Source organism: Agelaius tricolor, unplaced genomic scaffold (genome assembly GCF_023055355.1).
Source record: "Agelaius tricolor isolate 1412-34295 unplaced genomic scaffold, bAgeTri1.0.p SCAF_6, whole genome shotgun sequence".
Taxonomy (NCBI): domain Eukaryota; kingdom Metazoa; phylum Chordata; class Aves; order Passeriformes; family Icteridae; genus Agelaius; species Agelaius tricolor.
In genome coordinates, this window is record NW_027269266.1 from 45,503,209 (window position 1) to 45,528,338 (window position 25,130).

General features: G+C 40.8%; 1 protein-coding gene across 3 annotated transcripts in view; it reads left to right on the forward strand.

Moving 5' to 3' along the window:
• Positions 1–14,189, forward strand: part of SEPTIN7 (septin 7) — a 63,797-nt gene extending 49,608 nt beyond the window's left edge. For 2 of the 3 annotated variants that reach the window (XM_071429647.1, XM_071429646.1), the window contains 7 exons: positions 247–343; positions 2,370–2,421; positions 3,325–3,450; positions 7,481–7,501; positions 9,770–9,905; positions 12,499–12,638; positions 13,171–14,189. In XM_071429647.1, coding sequence (XP_071285748.1) covers positions 247–343; positions 2,370–2,421; positions 3,325–3,450; positions 7,481–7,501; positions 9,770–9,905; positions 12,499–12,638; positions 13,171–13,210 — 612 coding nt within the window. In that variant the 3' untranslated portion in view covers positions 13,211–14,189. The remainder of the gene's footprint in view (positions 1–246; positions 344–2,369; positions 2,422–3,324; positions 3,451–7,480; positions 7,502–9,769; positions 9,906–12,498; positions 12,639–13,170) is intronic. The other variant, XM_071429648.1, reaches the window with a different exon arrangement.
• Positions 14,190–25,130: the final 10,941 nt, after the last annotated feature.

Genomic DNA, 25,130 nt, shown 5'->3' on the forward strand with positions numbered 1-25,130 from the left:
AGTAGTGTCTGTTCCTTAACTAGATTTACAGAATGCAGCAGCATAAGGAATTCAGAAGGAGTGTGTGTATATATAAGTCATTAAACTGGGCAGAGGTCGATAAACATCACTATTCTCTCACTTTTGGGTTAGCTGCATTGCAGTGTTACAGCACTGACCTAGCTTATGTTAAGTTGATACATGGGCATGCTTTCAGTATCTTCTGGCAGCAGATTTTGATTTTTAAAGTCATACTTTATCTTGTAGGACCGTTTACCTCTTGCTGTGGTAGGTAGTAATACGATCATTGAAGTCAATGGCAAGAGAGTTAGAGGAAGGCAGTACCCATGGGGTGTTGCAGAAGGTAAGGCTTTCTTGTGATTTTTTTAATCCATTTAAAACTTACTAGACATTAGTCTGTATTTGAAATGTTTGAAATGCTTAATTTCAATGATCTTTTGAATATACCATTTTGTTATTTTGACAATATTGGAACATGGTAAAGGTTTCAACAACATGTAACTTTGCTAGCAGATTTCTTTTGAAGCCTTAGTGAGAAATTGTAAAACCTGTAGTAATTTATTGCAGGTGATGATATGACTTAAATTACGGTTGTTTTCTAGCTTTTTTACCTTAATTATCTTCATCTAAAACCTGTGTATTAAATTCTTCTTTCTAGAGCATTCACATTATAAATATTAATTTGATCAGTTCAATTGCTATAAATAAAATTTTTCCCAAAACATCTGAGTCTTAAGTACTGGGGTGTAGCAACAGGAAGTTACCTGGTAATGAATAGAGTAATTTTTTTAAAAGTTTGTTTGAAACTTACTTTCTACTGCTATAGAGACTTGAAGATAATTGCATGTTCTTCTGGCAGCCATTTCTTATGCTTTAATGCTGTTCATATATTTCAAATGCCACATGGCATGACTTGCACCACACTCTGTAGTAAAGCAATCACTATTAGACTGTTTTTCCATGATCATTGAGTTTTTTCCTTTGGTGTGCATGTATTGAATAAAGAGAAATTTTTTTTCTCTCACTATTTCTGCCTTCCAAGGGCAATGGACTATAAATTGGATGCAGTGTAAAACAGACAAAAAAACCCCAGCCAACAAGCAGTGTATGGACCAATATTTAAAAAGGAATGCTGCAGCACTTTGAAGTGCATGTCTGGCAGGAAATGAGGTTTGGCAGAAAGTAAAAACCAGCTGCATCAGAGAAGATCAAGCTTTATTTCAGGCTCTTCTGTTGGCATTTGGAGATGTGCAAAATTGTGCTGCTTTTCTTTATTTTAAAACTAATTTCTGAAAGGTTTCATGTTCGCAGTGGTATGACTTTTGGAAAGGAAGAGCTAGCCTAACTAAAAGGAGCCTCTTGGAGTGGCTTTCAGTCTGTCAGGACAGAGATGATGCTTTTTTGGGAGTATGACTTCATGTACCATCTGAGCGGAATTTACCAGTCTGTGTAAAGCCATGGAATAAAATAATGCAGGAGTGCAGATACAAGAATGAACACACAAAGTGGCAATGTTCTGCATTTTTCTGTAGGATTCACTGAATTTACTTGGGCTATTTTAATTCCTTCATCTTGGTTTTTTCCCTCCTTGCCATGATAATGTCTGTCTTTACTTCAGAGGCACATTGGAAGCTGCCCTATGCCTTTCTTTTGTGTGTGCTAAGAGCTTTGTCTGTTGCCTTCTCTGTCTGCACATCAGAGAGTTCTGGAATGTGCATTTTTCTCCAGTGTCATTTCATGATCTCTCAGGGAAATGCCACTCACAGCAGCAGCCTCTTCTACTTCAGTGGGGTGATGGGCACAGTGGAATAAGTGGCATCTGTAATGACATCATAATGACAGCTGCCAGCTCACTCTTGATCTGTAGGTTGGTGCATCAAATTCAGTACACAACCTTTGCTTCAGTAATGAAGAACTAAATCCATCTTAAAATTAAAATGGAGACTTCTGCAACTTATTGGGCAGGGACAAACAGGTTGAGTCTGTCTTTTAAAGGTTTTTGGATATAGCTGGATCTAGACTGAAGTCTTCCCTTAGTGTCTGATCCTTACACAACTGTGCTGTGAGGCAGCCAAAAGATGAAACAGTTAAACTGGCAAAACTGTGCTTCTGTTGTGGTAGCTTATTCTGCTGCACTGACTCAGAACAGTTTGCCAGTAAGGCTTAGGGGAGCATAGGAACTCTGCTAGTAAGACACATTATTATAGTTATGTTAATGCTTTCCTTCTGCTAACACACATGTTGTTTGAGTAAGGAAAGGCTGTGGGAGTAATTTGTTGTTGGAATGAACGTAGACGAGTGACATTTTACCTCTGTGTAAAGCACAGATTTTGGCTGACATCTCAACAAAAGCTTACTTCTTCTTGCAGTTGAAAATGGTGAACACTGTGACTTCACAATTCTGAGGAACATGTTGATAAGGTGAGTAACTGATAGGTAACATTAAGTTTTCTGGTATATCTGAGAGATTGGAAAGTCATATATTGGAGAAAAAGGAATTTGAGATTGTGAGTTCATATGAATTCTCATATTTTTTTAATTGTAAACAGTTACCTTACATTTTAGGATAACTTGTTTAACCACATATTTAGCAAGCAGTGGTGTTGGTAGTGAATTTTTTGTGATTACTTTTTCTGTTACTTGTTACTAGTCCAGAGGAGCCTGAGTCTTCTCTTAGTGCTGATGTGTATGTAGTTGTAGGCATTTTCTAAAAACTTTAGCACTGAAAACCTAAAACAAGACTGCCTGTGCTTTGTTAGGTTAGGTGCTGAGTCCTGTGCTCCCAGCAGTCCACTAGGTGACATCTGCTGTAAAAACTGTTAGTCTGATTCCTAAGCTTTGCTTTTCTCCTGGCTGACAATGGAAAATTATGAAAAGAAGTGAATTCTTTTGGCTTAGTCTTGAACTTAACATTTAGCTTTTGTAGAATTAAAAGATAGAAACTAGGAAGTTTTGGCTTGTTGTTTCTTGCCTGACATGCTTTTTCTCACCTACTGCAGTAGTAATATACACTTCTCTTATCTGCCTATCAAATACCTGCAAGTTTATCCACAGAACTCAAACTTTCCAGAGACTGGTCCTGTAAGTTAGTGTTTGGGATATTGCAAGCTTTAGATAGTTTGGTGCAAAATAAGCTGGTATTTCTGTGCCTCTGCTGTCTTGAGAGCTCCAATTTAAATGGTAGAGCAAAAACTTTGTGGGAAATGGGACATTAATGGAGGGGTATAATTTAATTCAAGTCAATCTGCAAAATGAACAGGGACTGATTTTTCAGATAGTATTTTGTATTTGTGCACTAAGCTGCTAAATTACACTTATTGACAGAACTCATATGCAGGACCTGAAGGATGTTACTAACAATGTACACTATGAGAACTACAGAAGCAGAAAACTGGCAGCTGTTACATACAACGGTGTTGACAACAACAAAAATAAAGGGCAGCTAACAAAGTAAGTTCCTGTTAAGGCTGAATTGCACTTTTATCTTTTTACTTTCTTTTTTTTTGGTTGGCTGATTTTGTGAATGTGTGGTGGTGTTTTGGGTTTCTTGGGGAGGGGTGCTGGTGGGTTTGTATGTATATATAGCCTTCAGTCAGTTCTCTTTAGTGTGTCTGAAAAGAGACAGCCTCTTGTTTACTTGTAATTTGGGGTTTTTTTCCCTCTTTCACTAAGATTGACACTAGTTTCACTGAACATGCTAAATAGTAGATTCAGTTTTGAAGAGAACTGTTAGATTTACTCAGAGTTTTATTTCACTGATACTGCAAAGTTCTTGTGCATTAGTTTCTATTTTGGTTTATATGTTACTTGTGGAATTTTTGGTTCTTCTGTGTGAATGATCAATACGATTGTGTCAGGGATGTTTTTGAGAAGAATGGGTTAGTATTTATTTAGAAACTCTGAAAAAGCAGACCTGCTACTGTCATCTTTGAAATGCTGCTCTGACAATTCATATGGATGCTCATCATGGCAGGGGAATTATTGCAACATCATTATCTTTTGTGAGAAGGGAGTTGCAATGCAGTGTTTGGGGGCTTTTGTAGCTGTTTTTTCAAACTCATTTTTATTACCTCTGACAAGAAGTTACTTGCCAACCAGATGAAGTTAGTCAAAGATTTAAAAGTAGGCTCTACTGTATACTGAATTGCTATTTGAGAATAACTACACTCAAATGTTCTGCTCTGCGTGTAGTAACTGCATCAACAGTAATTAGTGATGAAATAATTATTAATGAATGGTGCTCTTATTTTGTACTATATTTAAGTACATATTTCTCAATCAAAATATAGGGTACTGTTCTTTTCAGCTAATGGTATGCAAAGTTAAGCTGTTCTTCCTGAAAAAGATCCTTGAAAATAGTTGGAAATACCTGCTGTTTGCATCCATATGACAGCTACAAAGCCATTTTTCACTAAAGAAATGTTTATTCTACACTCTCTTAATGCTTTAAAAGTTGTGAGGGAATGATTTAAGTGGACATGATTTAGTTTCATCTAGTGTGAGTCTACATGAGACTTCCCTGCATGGCACTGACAAAAAATGTAATAGTTTATGTCAGTTATAGCAACTCTTCAGAAGTGTACTTGCACTTAAATAGCGTTTCTAATGAGGTCAAGTCTTAAATACTAGTTTTCAAATATATGTGTCCATCACACTGTGGTTTCTTCTCACTGTCATGTTTCTGCCATCATGTTATTCCCGACTCGTAGCTCAAGGCTTCTGAGTGCACATAGCAAGTATGTCAGATGAACATGTAGTAATAGGAGTGCAGAAGAGAAAATTCTGCATTTTCTCTAGGACTTCTAACTTGCTATTATTGTGCTTTTTACTGTATTATTATTTGCTATTACTGTACTGAAAAGTGAAACTTTCCCCCCCCCCCCATTGTTATTTGGGATATCAAAGGAAGTTGTTAGCATTTTCCTGGGTGTGTTGGTAAATACTGGGGTTTCTTATATACCTTTCAAAATCTTAGTATGTTTTTCTTAAATTTTGGAAAATCTGAACTTTAGTGACAGTACTTTCACCATTTTTGTTTTGTGCCTGCTTAGATTTGTGTTAGTCTCCACCTACAAACTCAGTCTGTTACCTCATCCATGTAAGAAGACTGGTTATTCTGCATTCTTGAAAATAACAGAGTCACTATTTAAAATTATTTTTTGTTCCCATATTGCAGACACAATAAGATGTTACTTTATACAAAAATACATCTATGAGTAGGTTTCAAAACGCATTGTGTCCTTCATTCACCCCTCCACCCCACTCAGTTTCTGATAGCATTCCTGATACTTCTTTTTGAGCCAGAACCTACATACACTACCAGGGTCTGGAGTTACTTTGCTTTCTGAAGCATGCTCACTTTGCCTCTCCTGTCACTTCACATCACTGTGCTGTCCCACCTGACTATTTCCAGGTGAACGTGCCTGTGAAAATGCCTATTTTCTCCTTTAGAAATCTGTTGCTTGGAGCACTGCAGTACTGCAGCTCAGAGATGAATAAATACAATTGGTGCTCTTTGCTATCAGGGTTTTTTTTGTTCAAGAGAATGAGTAAATAATTGCAGTTTGATTTAGCCATCTGAAAGATGGCAAAGTCTATTGCAAACTTATAAAGACTATTTTGAACATTTTGTAAGAGTTTGTTCCCCAGAACACAGGGTGACGTAATAAGTAAATACATGAAATTCTTGAATGCCTGTGCTGGTTATGAAGCAGCTGATGCTGTTTTTCTGGTTTTACCTTAACCATATGTTGAGTTGCAGTTTTTTGGGTGTTTTTTTATGCTTTAACATGCATTTTTGACTTCAGTGTATTTTTGTAGCTTTTGGTTTTTTTATCTAGTATAGTTGAAGCAGCATAGAAGGAATCTTCCTAATAACCATGTGCCTCCTGGAAACTGAGGGGGAGGAACAGATATTAACAGTTTATCTGTGCCTCCCCTTAGGAATTTTATGCTTGCCTGCTGGCCTTTTGAAAGAAGTGTCTGTGTCTCAAATTGGGGCAATATTGATTCTTGCATGGGAGACAGATCCTGTATCTGTGTGAGAATGGAGACGTGCTCTGATGCTGTCTGGTGGTATTAAAGCATATGGTTAAACACAGAAACACCCCCTGGCTCTGGAAACTCCTAAGCTGCTGGTTTTTGAGAGACTGGGGGGGCAGACATACCAGGAGACATGCAGTGGTGCTTGTACTTTTCCAAAAGTATCTCCTGCTGGCAGCTGTTGGAGCTGTTGGACTGACCTTTTGTAGCTTTAAAACAGCTGTATTTTTATGATCCTAGCAGATCTCAGTTTTTCATGCAGCTGTTAACATATTTCTTTAGACAAAAATGCTCATGTGAAAACAAATAGAAGTATGTGCTACAAGTTTTAATAATACTGTGCAGATTAATTGAAGCATTTTTCTGTCCAGTTAATAATCGTAACTCTGATTTGGTGAAACTTGCCTGTTCTGTAAGTAACCTGTTAACTTAGGAGCAATCCAAAGCATGTATTTTCCATGGTTATGGAGGGTTTTTTTTGTATTTTAGGTTTAGTCTGATTTGTCAAATTTTCTCCTAACCATTAAAAAAATAAAAATGTCAAGGTAGTCTTCGCATATGTAGATAACTTGTCTCTAAATCATGTGGTAATTGTAGTTTCACATGTGTACTATGTGACGTGAGAAAATTTGCTCTGAAATTGCGATGATGTAATTAGGGAAATCTTTTTGGTTTGCTGTATGAAGCTGCTATCTTTAGTGAATTTAAAAGTAAAATCTTATTTTTATTGCAAGTCATATTGTACGTCGTAAAGATGGGTCTTATCCAGAGTAACAAAATGCACAGTGCTCGAGTCCCTGTGACTGCTCTTGCCTGTACTCTTGGCGGGTTCTGTGAAACAGCCCCAGTGCCCTGGAGCCCATGTGAGAGGATGGTGAGATCAGAGCCTGTTTTCAGCCCCTTTTCCGCTGAGCCGGGGCGCGCTGGCTGCAGCATCCCGGTTCCCGGGGGAGGTGACGCTGCAGCCGCTGAGACCCCTGGTGGCCATGGGAGCCAAGTGCTCTTCCTGCAGTGTCAGAACATTCCCGGCTGTTCCATACACGGCTCTCTGCGAGCTGACAAATTCTAACCGAGGAGAATAAGCCTCCAGGTGGCATTGGTTTCCGAAAACTTAAGTGGTGGTTGGTGTCACTAAAATATTTTAAATCTTTTTAAAAGCATAGATGTTGTAGGAAAATTGTTCCTGAAAGCATCTGCGCATCAAACCTGCGTTAATATTGACATGATGTAGTGATCAACTAACTGAATTTGAAATAAATATAACAAGCTTTAGCTAACAATTTCTTCCTTTTAGTATGAAAAATTTGCTTTTGGGGGAGCACATAATTAGCTTTAGGAATCTAATAATATTGAATTTACTTTTTTAAATTATTGCTTTTTGGTTTTGTGGTTTTATTTAAGCATGCTAAGCTAAGCCTCTGTATTTTTTGTTTTTTAGATTTGACACAGTTGAAGGCATGTAAGTGGTGATTTAAATTTTTCCAAAAAACTTAAGACAAAAATTCTATAAACACAAAAAGGATTTCACTGTTTGATGTTTCAAATTTAAAACAGTTTCCTGGTATTCTGCTCTTGGCATTGTTTTTTCCACTAGCAGTTTGTTTGGTTTTTTTTCCTAAAGCTGTGCTACTGTAAATTTTAGGCATTTATAAATGCTTACAGTGACAAATACCACTGTAAAAACCAATCCTCTTTAGAAACCTTTTGGCTAAGATTCAAGTCAAATTTGGTCAAATTTCAAAAATTAGTAGAAGTGCAAAATTATGGAATTCCCCCAGTTTCTATCCATGGCTGAATCATCTTTATATAGATGCTTATAAAGAATTAGTCGAATTTTTATCCTTACCTGTAAATTTACAATTCTTCATTGAATTGGGGATTTAGTAACTTTAATAATTTCTGACCATGATTTTATCTCATTACCTGCTTGCAGAGATTCTACTTTGCACATATCTAGAATAATTTTTAATTTTTGCAGAATAACTTAGAGGACTGTTATTAGACCACATGTCCTCTGAAATCAGTTAAATGTTTTACATCTTTGTTTAGTGATTTGTGGGGTTTTTTTCCCTTCAGCTCTTTTTTTTTTTTTTTGTGCGTGTTTGTGTCTGATTTTTTGTTTGTTTGTTTTTGTTTAAATCCCTTGTATCATTTTGTCCTGAAATACAGAGTGATGTGCTTTTACCCATGTCACATGCTTAGGACCTAATAAAACCAGTTGTGACCTATGTTGTAAAGCTCTCAGCTGTAAACGCTCATTTGTCAGTTAATCAAATTTTCTGTGCAGACTGATTTTTATCACTTTCTCAAATACACAGCTTGCATGGCATCCCCATTGGATTTACTAAGTTTTCAATCAAAGAACAGTTCTGCACCCCTTTCAAGTTAAAACTGAAGCAATGATTCCTCAGTATTTATTCTACTTTGTAGATAAACTTTTGAAGAGCAGATGCATTTGAGAACTTTACATCTCTAGAAGAAAATAGTATAGTTTTGACAGCTGCTTAGCTTCCACAAGTACTGCTACTCACCTTTTCTTTAATTTCTTTAGTATTTTCTGCATTATTTTACCTCACCTGTGTTTAACCATTAATTTTTTCCTTGTAAAAGATTGCTAGCAGTTGGCCTTTTGAAGGACTAAAGTAAAAATTAAACTGAAGATCAATTTCAGTTCTGCATATTATACAGTATTTTACTCACAAGTCCAAGCATTGCAGCTATCAATTCAGATTCAGTTTAATATATAGATTAGATGTCATCTGCTGATTGTAACAATTCCAAATATAATCAGTTCATTTTCTCCAATGCAATAGTTTAAATTTTGGCCTTTTAAGCCATAGATACTCAAAACTGAAATAAGAGGCCAGTGATTTGGTTTGATTGCTCTTTGTGGAACAGCAGTCTTAACAAAACTCTGTAGCAATCATCACTAGATCTCAATCATCCTGTTTTATTATATGTTTTCAGTGAAACTTACTATTTAAAACCCATATCACCATAACATGGATAGCAGGCTTATACAGCTTTAAAAATTCAGAACAATCCAGGAAAGTATACCATAAAGTATATGGAAAAAATAAAAATAATGTACATTAATTTTGTACTTTACATTTATTAATAGCTTTTTAAAGGAAAACCTTCCAACTAACACTTTGAAATATTGATGTTCAGTTGCCCAGACCTTTTTTTCAAATCTGATCTCTGTTTAAAACTATGACCAGAGCATTCAACACAGTTGCAATGTAAAGTGTCTCTTGGGCTCACCTGGGGACAATGAAGATTTAGAGAGAAAATAGAACTTTAGTCTGTAGTGCTCCTAATTTTCTTATTATGTCCATTAATTTTTTATATATTTGAATTATGGGGAAGAAAAAGATGGCTGAAGATCACTTGGAAGATGCTAATTTTCTTTTTCTTGTTTTAACATTTCCTCTCTTCCCATGACCAGGTGGTTCTACATATAGAAAGTCAAGAGTTTCTGTTAACTTAAATGTAGTATAAATCAATTGTGGAGGAGGAAAAGATATTGTATGAAATATCTTTTTGAGTAAAGCTTATCTAAACAGTTAATATAATGATGTAAATTGAATTTAAGCTAGCAGTGCCTACAGCAGTGTGTTTATGTTACTGCTTCAGCATTTTTATCTTGCTTTTTCCAGATGTCCTAATGTAACAGACAGGGGAAAAAGTTCTTACTAGCTAACTGCTTCTTCTGGATTTATGGCAGGAGCCCGTTGGCACAGATGGAGGAGGAAAGGAGGGAGCATGTAGCCAAAATGAAGAAAATGGAAATGGAAATGGAACAGGTGTTTGAGATGAAAGTCAAAGAAAAAGTTCAGAAACTGAAGGACTCTGAAGCTGAGGTAACCAAAATGTTTTAAACACCAATATAACTTGAGGCTGAACAAGTGTAGAGATGGGACTTTTTGCCAAGATTTTGCAACATAATTGATTCCATAGTTGGTTTATATGTGTAAAGACAACACCATTGTTCTTCCTCAGCTTGTTGCCTTTGCTGAAATGGTATAAATCTAAACTTAAAATGGAATTTAATGTTCACATGCGTTCTATTTTTATTTTCAGTCATAGCATGTTAAAATACTCCTTAACTTCCTTACTCTCTTCTTCTCCCTTTTCTTTGGAATATTTTGTGCTTATTCTTCCATGTGATTTAAAAAGTTCTCGAGACTTTTATGGCTTACATAAGCTCATGCAATAATGATAATTTGTTGTGTTTATTAAAAAAGCATTTCAGGAATTGGAGACAATGCCTATAGGGATCTCACCTAAATGAGAATTACTAGGCTAAGGAAGAGTCAGGGATTTGTTTTCGTCAGTGTTCTGGTACCATTTGAACAAATTTTATGGATACCTAACTCTAATTTCTGTCATCTCCAGGTGAAGTCCTCACAGTGAAACCGGTTTTTTACAGGCTTCAAGGGGCTCTGAAAATGATCTTTTTAAGGGACTGTTAGAACTAGAAGTTTTACTTAAAACTTCTGAAGTAAAAGTAAAAAATTAAGTAATTTTTTAAGTTTTGGGAAAGCAGTTTCTCACAAGAAGCCTAATAGAGAAATTCAGAACTGTCAAAGCTCCTTAAGAAAGTTTGTCTCCAAATTTGAGGAAAAATGAGGAAACTTGGAAGGGTAATTGAAATGCTGGGCAGCCTAGGCTCTGTAAGGTGCCAAGGCATACTGGATCAAAGGAAAAAAATTAATCTAGATTTTTTTTTTTTTTTGAGAACTGACTGGATAGGGATATGAATAGTAAGTAGTAAGATATGCCAGTCAGCATTTTGGTGATTTTAAAGCTATATGTTCTATCTGGATCATGGTTTTTGTAGCCACTTGATTTATCCTTTTTTCAGTTTCTGTCTTGAATCTTTTTGAACCCTTTAATACTTCTGGTGTCCACATTTTCCTTGTTATGTGAAATACAGAAATACTTCTGGTTTTCATGTACTATCTCATGACTTTTTGACTGAGTGTATCCTGTGATACCAGTTTTTTATGTTCATTACAATTCATTCTTCTTTTTTCTTCACCATTCATGGCTTTGTAAACTTCTGTTGTATTTATGTAAATGTAGAAAAGTAAGCAACAGACAGTGCCGTGTAAAAATGTGTAAAAGGAAATAGATTTTCAAGAGCTGTGTAAAACAGGGTTATGCAAGAGAATAAGGAAAGAGCGAGTTTTATATCACTTTCTCTGAAGTGTGGACATCAGATCGAGGGAGGGGACTCTACTTCGCTGTGGTGAGACCCCACCTGCAGGGCTGCATCAGCTCTGGGGTCCCAGCACAGGAAGGACATGGAACTGTTGAAGTGAGTGCAGAGGAGGCCACCAAGACAATTAGAGGGATGGGGCAGCTCTTGCATGAGTGAAGGCCAAGAGAATTGAGATTGTTCAGCCTGGAAAAGAGGAGGCTTCATGGTGGCCTAATTGTGGCCTTCCAGTTTTGAAGGGACCCAACAAGAAAGATGGAGAGGGACTATTTGCAGGGGTATGGAGTGACAGGACAAGGGGAATGGCTCTAAACGGAAAGAAAGTAGGTTTAGATCAGATATTAGGAGAAAGTTCTTTATTATAAGAGTGATGAGGTACTGGAACAGGTTGTCTGCAGAAGTTGTGGGAACCCCAACCCTGGACATGTTCAAGGCCAGGCTGGATAGGACCAAGCCAGGTCCCTGCCCCTTGGCAGGGGGGATGGAATTAAATTATCTTTAAGGTCCTTTCCAGCCCAAACCATTCTATGACTTAATTCAAAAAAGCACTATACCACATGAAAGGAATCATGTCTCTTGACAAGTATTTCCACCCTTACATACAACACATTTGATTATCAGTCTGTCCCATCAACTTGCAGGAGAGAATTCTTATTCTCTTTTGGAATGTAGACAATTCACTTTCTCAATAATACTAATTCATTTAATTAGTGAATAAATTAATCCAATTAATATTTTTTCCAAATAGATCCACAATATAGTTATATCCTATAGTGCACTATAGTTTCATCCTATAGTGCTATAGGATGAAATCAATATTTTGGGGGTTTTTTCCCCCCACAGAAAGTCAAAGATGTTGCTCTTTTATGCATTAGTGATACTCAAATGCTCTGCAATTTGCTGCTTAGTGTTTGCGTCAAATACCAAAGTATTTTTTAATTTCCTTTTATTTGCCAAACGTAGCTGCTTACAAATTCTGTTTGTAAACTGGGTAGCATTTGGGGCATTTTCTGTTAACTGTAAAATGAAGCTGTGGGATTAATAACCTTTTGGTTTCTGTTACTGGCAGTACTTATCACCTTAGAGATTTTAGTCTGAGCTACTTTCTCTGAAGAAAAATAGAACACATAATTTTGTTGCATTAGTAAGTTTAGTTACTGATGTTTGTTAGTACAGTTCCAAAAGTTGCTGTGTTTACTGCACCTACTGACTCTGTTCATAATCTTCTACAGCTGCAGCGACGCCATGAGCAAATGAAAAAGAATTTGGAGGCACAACACAAAGAATTGGAGGAAAAGCGTCGTCAGTTTGAGGATGAGAAAGCGAACTGGGAGGCTCAACAACGTATTTTGGAACAACAGAACTCTTCCAGGTAAATTGGAGTCTTGTTCTGCAGTTCGTGGTAAAAGTTCTGTAGCTTTCTGAGACAGTAATGGTCCATCCGTGGTTGTTGACCACTATGGAGATGTCACTTAAAAGCCAAGAAAAATCTTGAACTGCTTTTAGTTATAAATGACCATATTTCAGCAATAGTGGGAAAATTATTAGCTTCTAAAGCAGGTTTTAGCCTGCAAAAACCTGGTACCTACACATAAATATATCTGTGTTAAAAAAAAGAAAAAAAGTTTATATTGATAGATTGCAACAAGACTTCTGAGGGATGAAGAAATAAAGTTCCGAGATTTAAAATGTTTAATTCCCCCAGTCCTTGGGAGTAGAAATCTGGTGATAATTGCACTGCTTGATTCACACAGTACACGTACTGTGTACTCAGTTTCATCCATTGTGTTGTAACCAGTAAAAGCCTTATTGAAATGCCTGTTTTAAAAGATGTATATACTTTTTGTTTTAAATCAGAACATGTATGCATTATTTAACAAACCTTTTTTTTAATGTCATTTTAGAACCTTGGAAAAGAATAAGAAGAAAGGGAAGATATTTTAAATGCATCATTTTGACCACCAGTTATGTATTAGTTGCCAATATGCCAGCCTGGACATCAGTGTTTGTTGGATCCGTTTGACCAATTTTGCACCAGTCGTATCCATAGTAATGGATTTAACAGCATGACAAATTTTTGTTAATTTTGATGGAGAATGAGATGCCTTGAATTGTCTAGGGTGTTGTGTACTTGGAAAAATAACAGCTCTAAGTACCTTTGTTCAGTCTTTTTTTTAAAACAGGTGTCATTTTAATGCAAAAGAAAACATTTTACTGTTGTACAATCATGTTCTGGTGGTTTAACGGTTTACAGGATATCAAAAAATGCAGGACTCTAGACGGTTTTTAGTGAGGATAAATTGCCATAATATGATGCAAACAATGCTTCTCTATTATTATAATAAAAAATCCATTCAGTGCAGCATATACAATAATGTAATTTAGTCTAACACAGTTGACCCTATTTTTGACACTTCCATTGTTTAAAAGGACACATGGAAAAACAAAAGTTGTAAGCTTACAGTGCACCTAAGCTTTTTATAACAACCCTTTTATGTTTTGGATTCTTTAAATATATGCTATTCTCATTTAGTAACTTCTTTAGCCAGAAGGATCTCATTACTGCTTCATTTTTTGTAATAACATTTAATTTAGATATTTTTCCATATATTGTCCCTCCTAAATAGAATATAGCTTCTTTCATATGGTAGGAACCAGTGAGTAAAACTTTCCTTTAACTCCCTTTTTACATTTTATGGTAAGTAGCAGGAAAATGCATTTATAGGTCATTTCTAGGCAAAATTGTGGAGTTAACTACCAACCTGTTTCTACCTGTGTGCAGTCTTTCTTTATTTTACTAGAAATGGGAATATGGCCTCGAGAAAAACATCACCATTTTGCATTTAGCTGTATTCATATACTGCATTTCTGTATTTTTGTTTGTATTGTAAAAAGTTACATAATAAACAATGTTGTGATGTAACACGTTGCTGTGTCAGGAATTGTAATGGAGTTGAACAGCTGAGTACGTCTCTGGAAATGTGTGAACTTTCTCTCTGATTGACCTGTGCCTTTTATTTCACCTGAGGAATCAGTTTAGGATGTAGAAGACCCCGTTTTCCATGGCCATGCTCTGTTGGCTAAACAAGAATCTTTCTGTCGTGCCCAGGAGAGGGCACCAAGTGCCTGCACACCCTGTGTTGTGTCCCACCAGCTCCCCTTCTGGCAGTCCTGCTTTTCCTGCTGCTCTTACTGCCTTCTGCAAGCTTTTAGGAGGATCTGGTGGATGGGTGGGAAACAACACATTTGTAAGTTGTTAAAAATCAATGGGGATTTCTTATGTCTATTTGAATAATGAAGAATATCTCATTTTTTTACACATGTTCCCTGTATTATCTCTGTTATCACTCTGTTTCTGCTCATTTTTCTTTTACATGAATTATGATTACAGGAATATGATTTATTCAGCTAGCTTCTCAAAGAAATTGCATTTTCAGTAGCCTGCATAAAGGCCTCCTTGTAACTCATTTCAGATATTCCGCCTATCTCTTTCAGAGAAGACAACTGAGTATCAGTAAGTGGACATTTCTTTCCCTTGAAAGTAAATAGAATTCCAAAATCTAGTCTGTGATGAGTCTCAGAGGATGTACACTGCCTGCATCTGCCCCTCAAGTTTCATTTTAATTCAGTAAATGGAATAATTTAATAACCAGGCAACAGTTACCATCTAGGACAGAATTCTGAACTGCTTTTTGGACTCACCAAAACTGAGGATGCACTCTGTGTGGGTATATGCTGGAACTTTAGCATCCCCATTTGCTCTGAAGTAGAGATGTCTTTAATCAGGAAACTTGGTTTCATTATGCTTGTCTTCATTCTCCTCACTGTTACACTCTAGCCTCTCACACTCACTCATGGTGATCAGAAACTTGTATAAGCTCATTGGATCTTCTGTATTAATCATAGAATCATGGAATGGTTTGGGTTCAAAATGTTCTGTAAGTTTAGTTCCAGCTCCCACATCATGGATAGGGACACTTTCCACCATACCATGTTGCTCAAAGCCCCATCCAGCCTTGAACACTGCCAGGAATGGAGCATCCAGAGCTTCTCTAGGCAATGTAATCTATTACATGGCATTTGTACTTGAATGGAAATGCAGAGCATGTGTTTGGAGTTCTCTTCTGAAATAGAGCATTGCCCTTTTGGGGAAGACTTCTGTCACCTCAGCTTTTTTTTGTTAAATGCTTTGGCTTTTCATGGTGAGTTTGGGCTGCACTAGGGCTTTTGTATTAAAAAAGTAAAATTGAGAATGATGTCTGAACTTCTGCAATACAGTAGCTGTGTGGCCAGTACAAAATTTGTGAGCTAAAGAAGCACCACGAGACAGCCCAGGTTTGTGGGGCTTTTTTCCTCCACTGAATAAAATGTAATTTAAATGTGTTATTTCTGCAAAGCCAAAACTGATTTTACTTGCTAATATTTGGGTACTAAAATTTCCCTGAATTAGTGTCAGAACTCTGAGTACATGCAGCAGAGGTTCTGTGGTGTGTATGAGGATCAGCCAGAAACCTGTTGTATCCAGGTGCCACTGGATAGTACTGGACTTGTCTCCTGTTTCTTTTAAAGTGTGCAGGAAACACCCCCTGCTCTGCAGAGGCACAGGACAGGAGCTGTTAAGGAGCAGTTCTGTGCATCTGTTGAGCGTTTCTGTATCAGGAGTCACTCCAATAACACAGTCCCAGGTAGTTGTGGGGCTGGAAATTTTGCTGCTTTCTTGTGAGAATGAAGATCTCCCTTCAGCTTAGTGTATGTTCTGTGAAAGAGGTAGTGAGGGAGAGAAAATAATCCTGCTCCTGCCAAATGTGGCACTGCAAACAGCCCTGTTGAATGTGCAATAGCACTTAAATATGGGGGGTAGGTATATTCCATTTTAGATAAATATAGGTATGAAAATGCATTTATATTTTTATATATGAAGAAGGGAGTAAAGACTGCAAATTTGGGATTTTCTTCTGATATAAAATACATTCCCACATTGGGTACCTTATCTGGTTGACTGCAATGGAGGTTCAGCATCCTGATACTCATGATGCTGAAATTGCTGCTTCCAGCATGAAGTACAAAGTTTTGAGGGAATGATGTAGTTCTTTTGGCTTTCACTGCAGTTTTCCCATTTGATAGGGAGTGATCTGCTGATGCCCTGACTCCTTGAAAGGCCACATTGGACCTCTTTGGTTCAGGTGACACCAGAGTACTCTTGTGGTCAGGCTGCCAAAAGCATTCCTCAATTGGGCACCTCAGGGAATTTGGCAAATCTACATTTCCCCTTCATAATTTCCACAGTAAGCATAAGAGATTCTTAATTGTTAGAGGATTGCTTTTGTCTTCATTAATTCAAGAAACCCCTCAATGTGATTTAAATATAAATGGCTTAAAATAATGCTTTCAAAGGTTTCAATACAGATAAATCAATATAGGTGTCAAGAGTTGGGCTGGATCACTGGTTCATGCTTTGACAATAAGCAGAAAGTGTAGCTGAAGTTGTGGAGCAAGCCAATACATGGAGGGTTCATTTTCCTGTCTGTGCAGCATTGTCAGGCCGATTTGTCTGTGGGTGGTGAGGGCAGGCTGTGTTAGTGCCCAAGGAAAGGATGTACTTTTCCCTGCAGACTACCTGATGAGGTTGTTTTTGCACACAGTTCTTGGGTTTCCAAGCCTCTCTCAATGCAGTTGATGTTTCTCCACTGCCAACATCTCTGTTTCCTGACATTAAGCTGTTCAAGGCTCAGCAAAGGCAGTCGCTCTCTTCCCCACAAGCCACACCTGCCTCATCCCACATTCTGGTGAGTATCCTGTTCTGCTGGGTGCCTGGTGGGTTTGGTGGTGGCCAGCCATCAGGATAGCCTGCTCTTCATACCAGGTTCTGCTGTGCTACTCTTTCTGAAAATGGGCTGCCCTCCCAGCACCTTCAGGAATGGAGCACTTCTGGAGCTTTGCTCCATGCTGGGGGTTTGCCCAGTCTGCCTTCCTGTTGCCACATGGTTACTTCTCCCAGGAACTACTCAGCTTGTTCCTCTTGGCAGCTTCCCTTGTTCTAACTAGTCACAAGTGTTCCTTCTTTAGAAGTGTGTGTTACATCCTGGTAAAAATGGCACAGGTCACCTTCACGGGGTGCCAGTGGGATTCCTCCCCCACACCCAGATCTAAATGCCTGCTGGTGCTGGAAAAAAACACTGTTCCCATCCTATTGGCTTGATGGAGGTTATTGGCTGTCTTTGGCTCTCGGCAGCAGTGGGGAAGCCCAATGAACAGAAGGCCTTCCCTTGCTTTGGTCCCAGGAGGTCCCAGGAATATATAGCTGTGAGCCTGGAGAGTTTGACCCATTCACTGGGTACCCACAGCTGCCTGGGGTGTCTCTGCATGAGCAGGAGGGGATGCAGGAGGGCATCTGAAACTACAGGTGGGGACCTGCAAGTGGCCTGGGGCGCCTGGCAGTGCTGCTGTGGTGGCTGCAGCTGCAAATAATTCCTGCATGCTGCACCCTGTTCTCTTCCCTTGCACTATTAAAAGGGGATGACCAGTGGAACAGATTTTTGAGCAGTATCATAAGGAACTGCTGACTGACAGGAAAGCGAGTCAAAATTTTTATCCGTTCCCCTCCTGGTTGAAAAAGCAGCTCTGGTTCTGTAACATATCACTTCTGCACTGTCATCTGGAGAGGTTTATGAGGCAGCCAAGATGTTTGCTTTGTGCAGACTGGGCAGTTTTTTAATGAAGACGATCATATTTCAGCTTGCCCTGGGACAGCTTGACCACATAGGTTGAGATAAAACTTGTGCTTTTGCTTTACTAAGGGAATATAATTCCTCTGCTTCTCAGATACCCCCTGCCCCAATCTGCCTTTCACAATGAAGGGAAATGGAAAAAGCAGTCATGTCACAGTGACCAGATTTTTGTAGTGAAGCAAGATTACAGAGAGGCAAAGAGGAATCCTTTTTCTGCTCTCAAGACTTTCTCATTTGGAAACATTAAGAATTTCCTTCTCTCCTTGGGGAGCTGCTGAATTACTTCTCCCCAGACTTGACTCATCTGAGGTCCTGCATGTGTGGTGGCAGTCCCTAGCAAAATATGGGCTGGGCAGAGGAGCATCCCTAAGGAGAAGGATTTGGGGGTGCTGATGGGTGAGAAGCTGGGTGTGATCCAGCAATGTGCCTTTGCAACCCAGAAAACAAATGTTTCCTGGGCTGCATCCAAAGGATGGCCAGCAGGGAGAGGATTCTGACCCTTTGCTCTGGTGAGATCCCACCTGCAGTGCTGCATCCAGCTCTGGGATGCCAGCACAGGAAGGAAATGGACCTGCTGGAGGAAGTCTAGAGGATGCCACAAAGATAGAGCACCTCTCCTGTCAAGACAGGCTGAGGGAGTTTGGGATGCTCAGCCTGGAGAAGGTTCCAAGGAGATCTTAGAGCACCTTCCAGCACCCATATGTGCCCTACAAGAGAGATGGAGAGGGGCTTTTAACAAGGGCATGGAGTGACAGGAGAAGGGAGAATAATGGTTTTTAACTGACAGAGTGTAAGTTTAGATTAGGTTTTAGGAAGAAATTCTTTGCTGTGAGGGTGGTGAGGCACTGGAACAGGTTGCTCAGAGAATTGAGTTGGTACTCCATGTCTGGAAGTGTTCAAGGCCAGGCTGGATGGGGCTCTGAGCAATCTGGCCTAGTGGAAGGTGGCCCTTTTTGTGGAAGGGGAGTGGAGCTAGATGGGCTTTAAATTTTCTTCCAATCCAAATCATTCTGTGGTTCCTGGTGAAGAGGAAAGCTTGCTTTGTATGTGCCATGCCTGAGAACTGTGTTGACAGGATTCAGGCCTTCATATGACTAGTAATGGCCTCTGAGAACTTTGGAAGGTCACTTAAAATTGTTGTTTTCCTCAGTTTTCCCTCTGGAAACAGAGATTTGTGCCTCCCAGCAGAAGAAAAGTTCTCTTTACTTGCAGGAGATGTAGGCAGGGCAGTGGGTCTTGGCAAAGTAGATGAAGCTAATTTGGCTAGCTCCAGTGAATGAGTGTCCTGCTCCCTTCCCTTTCTGCTGCTGTGTTGGTGATTTTAGACCCTGCATGGAACTGGTTGAGCCCCCAGAAAATGAACCAGTTGCAGAGTAATTTCATCATGCCTGGAAGCCTTACAGAAATTAAATTCAGATTAAATCAGTGGGATTCCCAAGGCTTTGCATTTCCTTTCCTGTGCACCGGACCCTGGTGGGGTTTCTCCCCTGTCCCCACAGATGGTGTAGCATAGTCCCTGCTGTTCCTTCCTGGCCAAAGCCACTGTTCCCAGTATCCCATCTGCATCTGCAGCTGAGGCTCCCTTCCAGATGGTTGTGATTAATAGATTTTTCCCCAGAGGCATTTTCCCCGGGGGAATAGAAATTCAGTGCTGCTGTTTCATCAGCTCTGACTGCAGAGCAGCCCAGGCTCATTTTATTTCAATTCTCATTGTCTGCCAAGCTACTGTCTCACAGAAACATCAGCATTTTTATTTAATCCTGCACAAAGAATGTATGCTCTAATTCTCAACGTTGCAACCTAATTCTTTGAATTGCAAATAGCAGCGATTTCACTCCTATTCCTAGTGTGTGTAGGTCATAGACTTTTTAACAGTTCTTTGAAAATAATTTTAAAAGTCCCTTCTGTCTTTAATTTGCTTTTGGGTGCTCAAGATTTGGCTCTCTCCAAAGGTGTGTGCACCTCACGCTAGGTTGACACTAGGGAAAAAGTGGCAGCTAAGTAAACAGCTGGGTTCATCTGAAGGCTTTTCAGGTGATGTTTGCTTGCTGTGGTAGCCCACCTGATGTGCAAACCTGATTACAGTGAATAGTGCAGAGAAAGGTGTGTTTTGTGATCTGCTTGTGTTTGCCAGCAGTACAGCGAGCACATGTGTTATGAGCAGAAAAGAAATAACCTATTAGTCCCTGCACAAAAATTCAAATCCCAGGAATGACCCAAACCATAAGGAACTTAAATAGTCTGTCCTTATTTAAGCAGCAGGTGGCAACATCCTCTGTCTGATGAAATTAATCTTAGGTTTTTGTGAAGAGTTTCTTTTTCCTTCTTTTGGAACAAGAGAAACCTCAGGCTGTTTGCAGCCTCTGTCTTTCTTGGGAGCACCTTGCCAGTACCTCCAAAGAAAAGTCTGCAGAAGCATAGTAGGAAAGTGTCTTGACTTTTGTGCTCTAGTTCCTGTTTGGAGAGGGTGTTTCTTCCCCTGTGGGTTGAATGGTCTTCACTGAGCGTAACCTGCAGTCAATCAGTGATGTGTGCAAGAGCACAGAGGAATGCCTCCATGTGTACTGACAAATGCTTTGCCTACATGCTGGCTTTAGTTGGTTTGGGAAAGATGCAAAAAAAAAAAAAAAAAGATTTCCCTAAATACAAGGATGTGAGCAGATGTATGTTTTAGCGGCTTCTCAAATCAGCAATTGAGAAAAACATCTCTGTTTTCCTTTTCCCAGCCTTTCCCTGCAGAGCAGCTTCATGAGCCCCCGGACTTTCCTCATTCTGCCCTTGTTTCCCCAGCCTCCTGCTGCCTTCCCTGTGGTCATGCCCTGATTCTCCTGCCCCAGCCTCTTCTTCTGCTGCTCCTACAGTGACTGATGTGTCTGTGGAAAAAGACCCCACTGAGCTGCCTCCTCCCCACACATCCTGCTCCTCTCCTCCAGCTTCCCCACTGCCCTCTCCTGCCATTACCTCATCTTCCCTCTCCACACTGTGGCCCACTGTGCCTGCAAGAGCTCCTTGTACTGAGGGGTTTGTTGCTCCAGTGAGCAAGGGGATAATGAGGGAAAGCCACTTGGGAATGGACTGCTGTGCTGGGCAAGCAGCGCTCAGGCCTCCTGTGCTCCTGTTCATGGCTCCTCATGCACTCCAGCTCTCCACCTTCTTTTTCCTGATGTTGGGCACAGGGACTGCTCAGCTGTCCCAAGGCTGGCTCTGGCCTGTAGGGAGAAGTGTCCTGAAGCTGAGATGGGAGGTAGCAGAGCTGTAGTCCCATGTGTTTGGGATGCACCTGATTGCAAGCTGGGCACCCATCCTGGATGATGTTTTAAAGCATGACTCCGTGTGCCTTGTTCATACTGCCTTTAATGAAGCATCAAGTCTCTTGTTTAAAGGGTGTTGCTGCTGCTATTCTTTCTGCTCCCGCTGCTAAATCTCAGTATGCTCCTGAAGCCTTGTGTGGGCCATAGTGGGCCACAAACAAAACACTTGTAAATATGAATTCGAGCCTTAACTTGAAATATCCTGGTACCGCTCTGATATCACAGTGGTTAGGCCTGAGATATGGTGGCTTTATTGCAGTCCTTGGAACCACCAACTCATAAATAGTCCACAGCCTAACTCAGGCATTTTTGAACCTCAGCTTCTCAAAAAAGCTGTAGACCCACTGACCCAATTCACTGTTTGTTTCTGTGTGCTTTATCCACCACCTTGTTCAGTCTCAGTCTGGTGGGATGGGGGAAGACATTTGGGGTTTATCTTTAAGTGGAAAAGGCTAGTTTTTAAATGAAAGCTGCTTGAAGAAGCCTAAAATTATTATATTCCTGGCATAGGAGGGCCCAGAGTCCAGACCAAGCGATTTAATTGTATGATTTCTAATGAATCAAAGACAACTTCAGTAATTTCTTCTATGTGCTGTCTTCATCCTACAGCTGTGTTCTTATGAAGCATATTTGGTCTCTGCTCTCAAACTCTCCTTATTGACCGAGAATCTTGAGGGCTAGAGGTAAGGTTATATATTGTTTTAAACACAGAAGAGCTAACAAATTGACTCTATTATGGAAAAAGAAGCAGCCAGAAAATTATGTCAGATCAGAAGATTGTGGTACAACAAAGATTATGTCTGTAACTGTGTAGACAGTAAAGGCAGCCCAGAAATTCCTAGAAATTGCTGAAGAGACACACATGACACTGATTTAAGAGATACTAAAATATTTCTGTCTGTAAAGACAGATGATCAACAATAAATGCCTGGAAGCTCAGGGGATTTCATTTGATCTGGGTGAGGAGGCCAGCTTATGAAGTCTCAAAGTGACTGTAAGCAGTGAGGATTGCCATCGGCATTGGCAATAGACCTGCTTCCACTTTCTATTTCACCTTCTGCTCTTGTTGTGGTTGTATTTCTGGTGTGTCATTCATACTGCTCTTTTCCATTGCCTTAAACTTTTCCTTTTTGAAACCTCCTTTAACCATTGTTCTTCCTAAATTCCAGGTTTATATGTCTTCCTGTCCTATTTACAGGGACAATCCCTAGCCACATGAAGCTAGAGAAATGCAGTTGCATGGAGAAAGCATGCCAAAAAAGTGGTCTTGTGTACTTAGAAATTTAATTTTCACATTCAGAAAAGGCAGGAGCAAGTGCTAAACCTGCTCCTTTCCTACTTGCAGCAAGGGGGAAGGACTCGCTCCTGAGAGCACACCTGGGGCGGGACTGGCCAGGGAGCAGCGCTGTGGAAAGTCCTGGGGGTGGGACAGGAGCTGAGTGTGAGCTCCCAGCGTGCCCTGGCAGCGATGGAGAGCGGCACCTCCCACCCCTGGGGGCAGAAACACGGCCGTAGGTCGAGGGGAGGTGTTCTCTGCCTCCACTTGGCCCTTTGTTAGACCACATGTGGATGCTACATTTCACATTTCACCTTCCTACCTATACCTGATGGATGTTAATGAACTGCAGCGAGTTCAGGGAGGCCCCACGGTGGCTGTGCAGATGCCCAGGAGGTTAGGAGGGCTGGGGGGGCTCCATCCCTGGAGGTTTTACAGCCCTGCTGGATAGAGCATCCCGAGTACCCTGCTCTGAGCTTTGAGCAGGGCGTTGAAATACAATCATGGTCCTTCAGCCTGTCTTACTCTGTGTCCCTCAGGTTGCTCTAATGGAAGTGGCAAAGGCAAAAGCCTGAACCAAACTGGCCTGAAATTCACAGCCCAAGAGCACAGCACACAGAGCAGCCCAAGCTGGCAACAGCATTGCAGAATATCAAGAAGGGACCACCTGGCAGTGTTACTTGCTGCTGCTCTGCAGTCAAGAAAAAAAAAAACCAAACAAACAAAAAAACCAAGCAATAAAAAAAACCCCAAAAAACCAAAAAAACAAACAAAAAAACCCACAAAAAAACCACCAAAAAACAAGCAAACAAACAAAATAAAAAAAACCACCCCAAAACCACACAGAAAACCTAATTGCCTTCTCATGACTGAGAAAGGAGGAAATTTGAGCTGCTTAAAATGCTAATCAAGGGCAATGTCCTGTATGTCTTTATTTATGTGAGTTTATATAGAGACACTGTGTTTATATACAGGATGTAAAAAGTTGGCCCTGGTTTTGCATGGTGAATGGGAATGTCCCTCAGCAGCTGGTGTCCCCCCTGCCCATGGCCTTGTCCCATGACTAAGCCGGGTTTCCTGAATTCCTGGGGAGCTCTTTTGGACAATGCCTCTTTTCTGGCCGTTTCTCCCCGGTTTCCCGGGAATGTTTGCTCACGTTTGCGACTCCTCCCATGGTGCTGCAGTGGCTCACAGGTGACTGACCCAGCTCCCGGCCTGGGGGAGGGCAGTGCCTCCGAGCAGCCTGGCTGGGACAGCACCATGGGACAGGGGAACGCAGTGTCCCTGCTGGGAGGGAGCCCCGAGCCCCTCGGCCACAGGGAGAGCACAGATGTCAGACCCCCGCAGGCTGCATCTCGGGGTATTTATGTCGCAGTGCCTGCGTGGCGCCTGTGCCTAATCCCCGCAGAGAGGCAGCTACGGGGCCAGATGTTTCAACTCCATTGACCTAATTCGGCATCTGGGCGCTGGCGCCTGCCCTTCCTGCCACATCTCCCAGCTTCCCGGAGCAGCAGCTGCCAGAGCAGGAGCAATCACCGCAGGTTCAGGTCCCTGCAGCGCACTTTGTCCCGGGGCACCGGAATGTTGAGCCCTGGTATGTGCCGCCGGCAGCATCCCGGCTGCGCGGGCAGCCGTGCCCGGCCCCGGAGGAGCGCCGGAGGATGGCACACGCCGTGGTTTCCAGCGCCCTGAGCCGATTTGCTGCGCGCCGTGAAAGGATGGATGGCGTGCTGGGCTTTCATTGAAGGCTGATTTCCCAGAGGAGGGATTCCTGTCAGGGATATTAACTCCCTGCTGCTTCAAGCTGAGTGCTTCAAGTGGCTCTCGGTGATGCCTTAAAAATAGAGATATCCTTATTAATATATCCCAAAGAGGGAAAAGGTTCTTGTTCTCCAGCAAAATATGTAGTCACCCTTGCATCAAGCATTGTCCTTCCTGCCTTAAGGAAAGAAAGAAGCCCATTCTTCCTTGCTGGCCTTTGGCTTTGTCCAGATGAGAGTCAGGAGACTGCATCCTTTTCCTCTGGATCATCACTTTGTCAAAGAAGGGTTTGGGCTGATTGAAACCCCAGGGGTTTTCACAGACCTTGGCTTTATTTTGATGACTCTCAAGAAAGCCAATGAGTTACACCCCTCTTTTTCCCCACATATCAGTCTGAATGAACTAGCGTGGGCTGGGCAGTACCTACCAAGGAATAGGTGTGCAGAGAGATTCTCCCAGAATGATGATGATTACAGAATCATCATCAAGGTTGGAAGAGACCTTTAAGATCATCCAAGTCCAGGTGTCCACCCAGCACTGCCACTGTAACACCTAACCCACATCACCTAGAGCCATATCCAGGTGCCCTGTAAACACCCCAGGGATGGTGACTCCACCACCTTCCTGGGCAGGAGGGAGGTGGTGTAGTTAAAAGCCTGACCACCCCAACAGTGATATTTTTTTTCTGATCTGAATCTCCACTGTCTCATCCTAAGCCCCTTTCCTCTCGCCCTCTCACTGCAGGCCCGGTAGAAGAGACTGGCCCCCACCTGGCCCCAGCCTCCTTT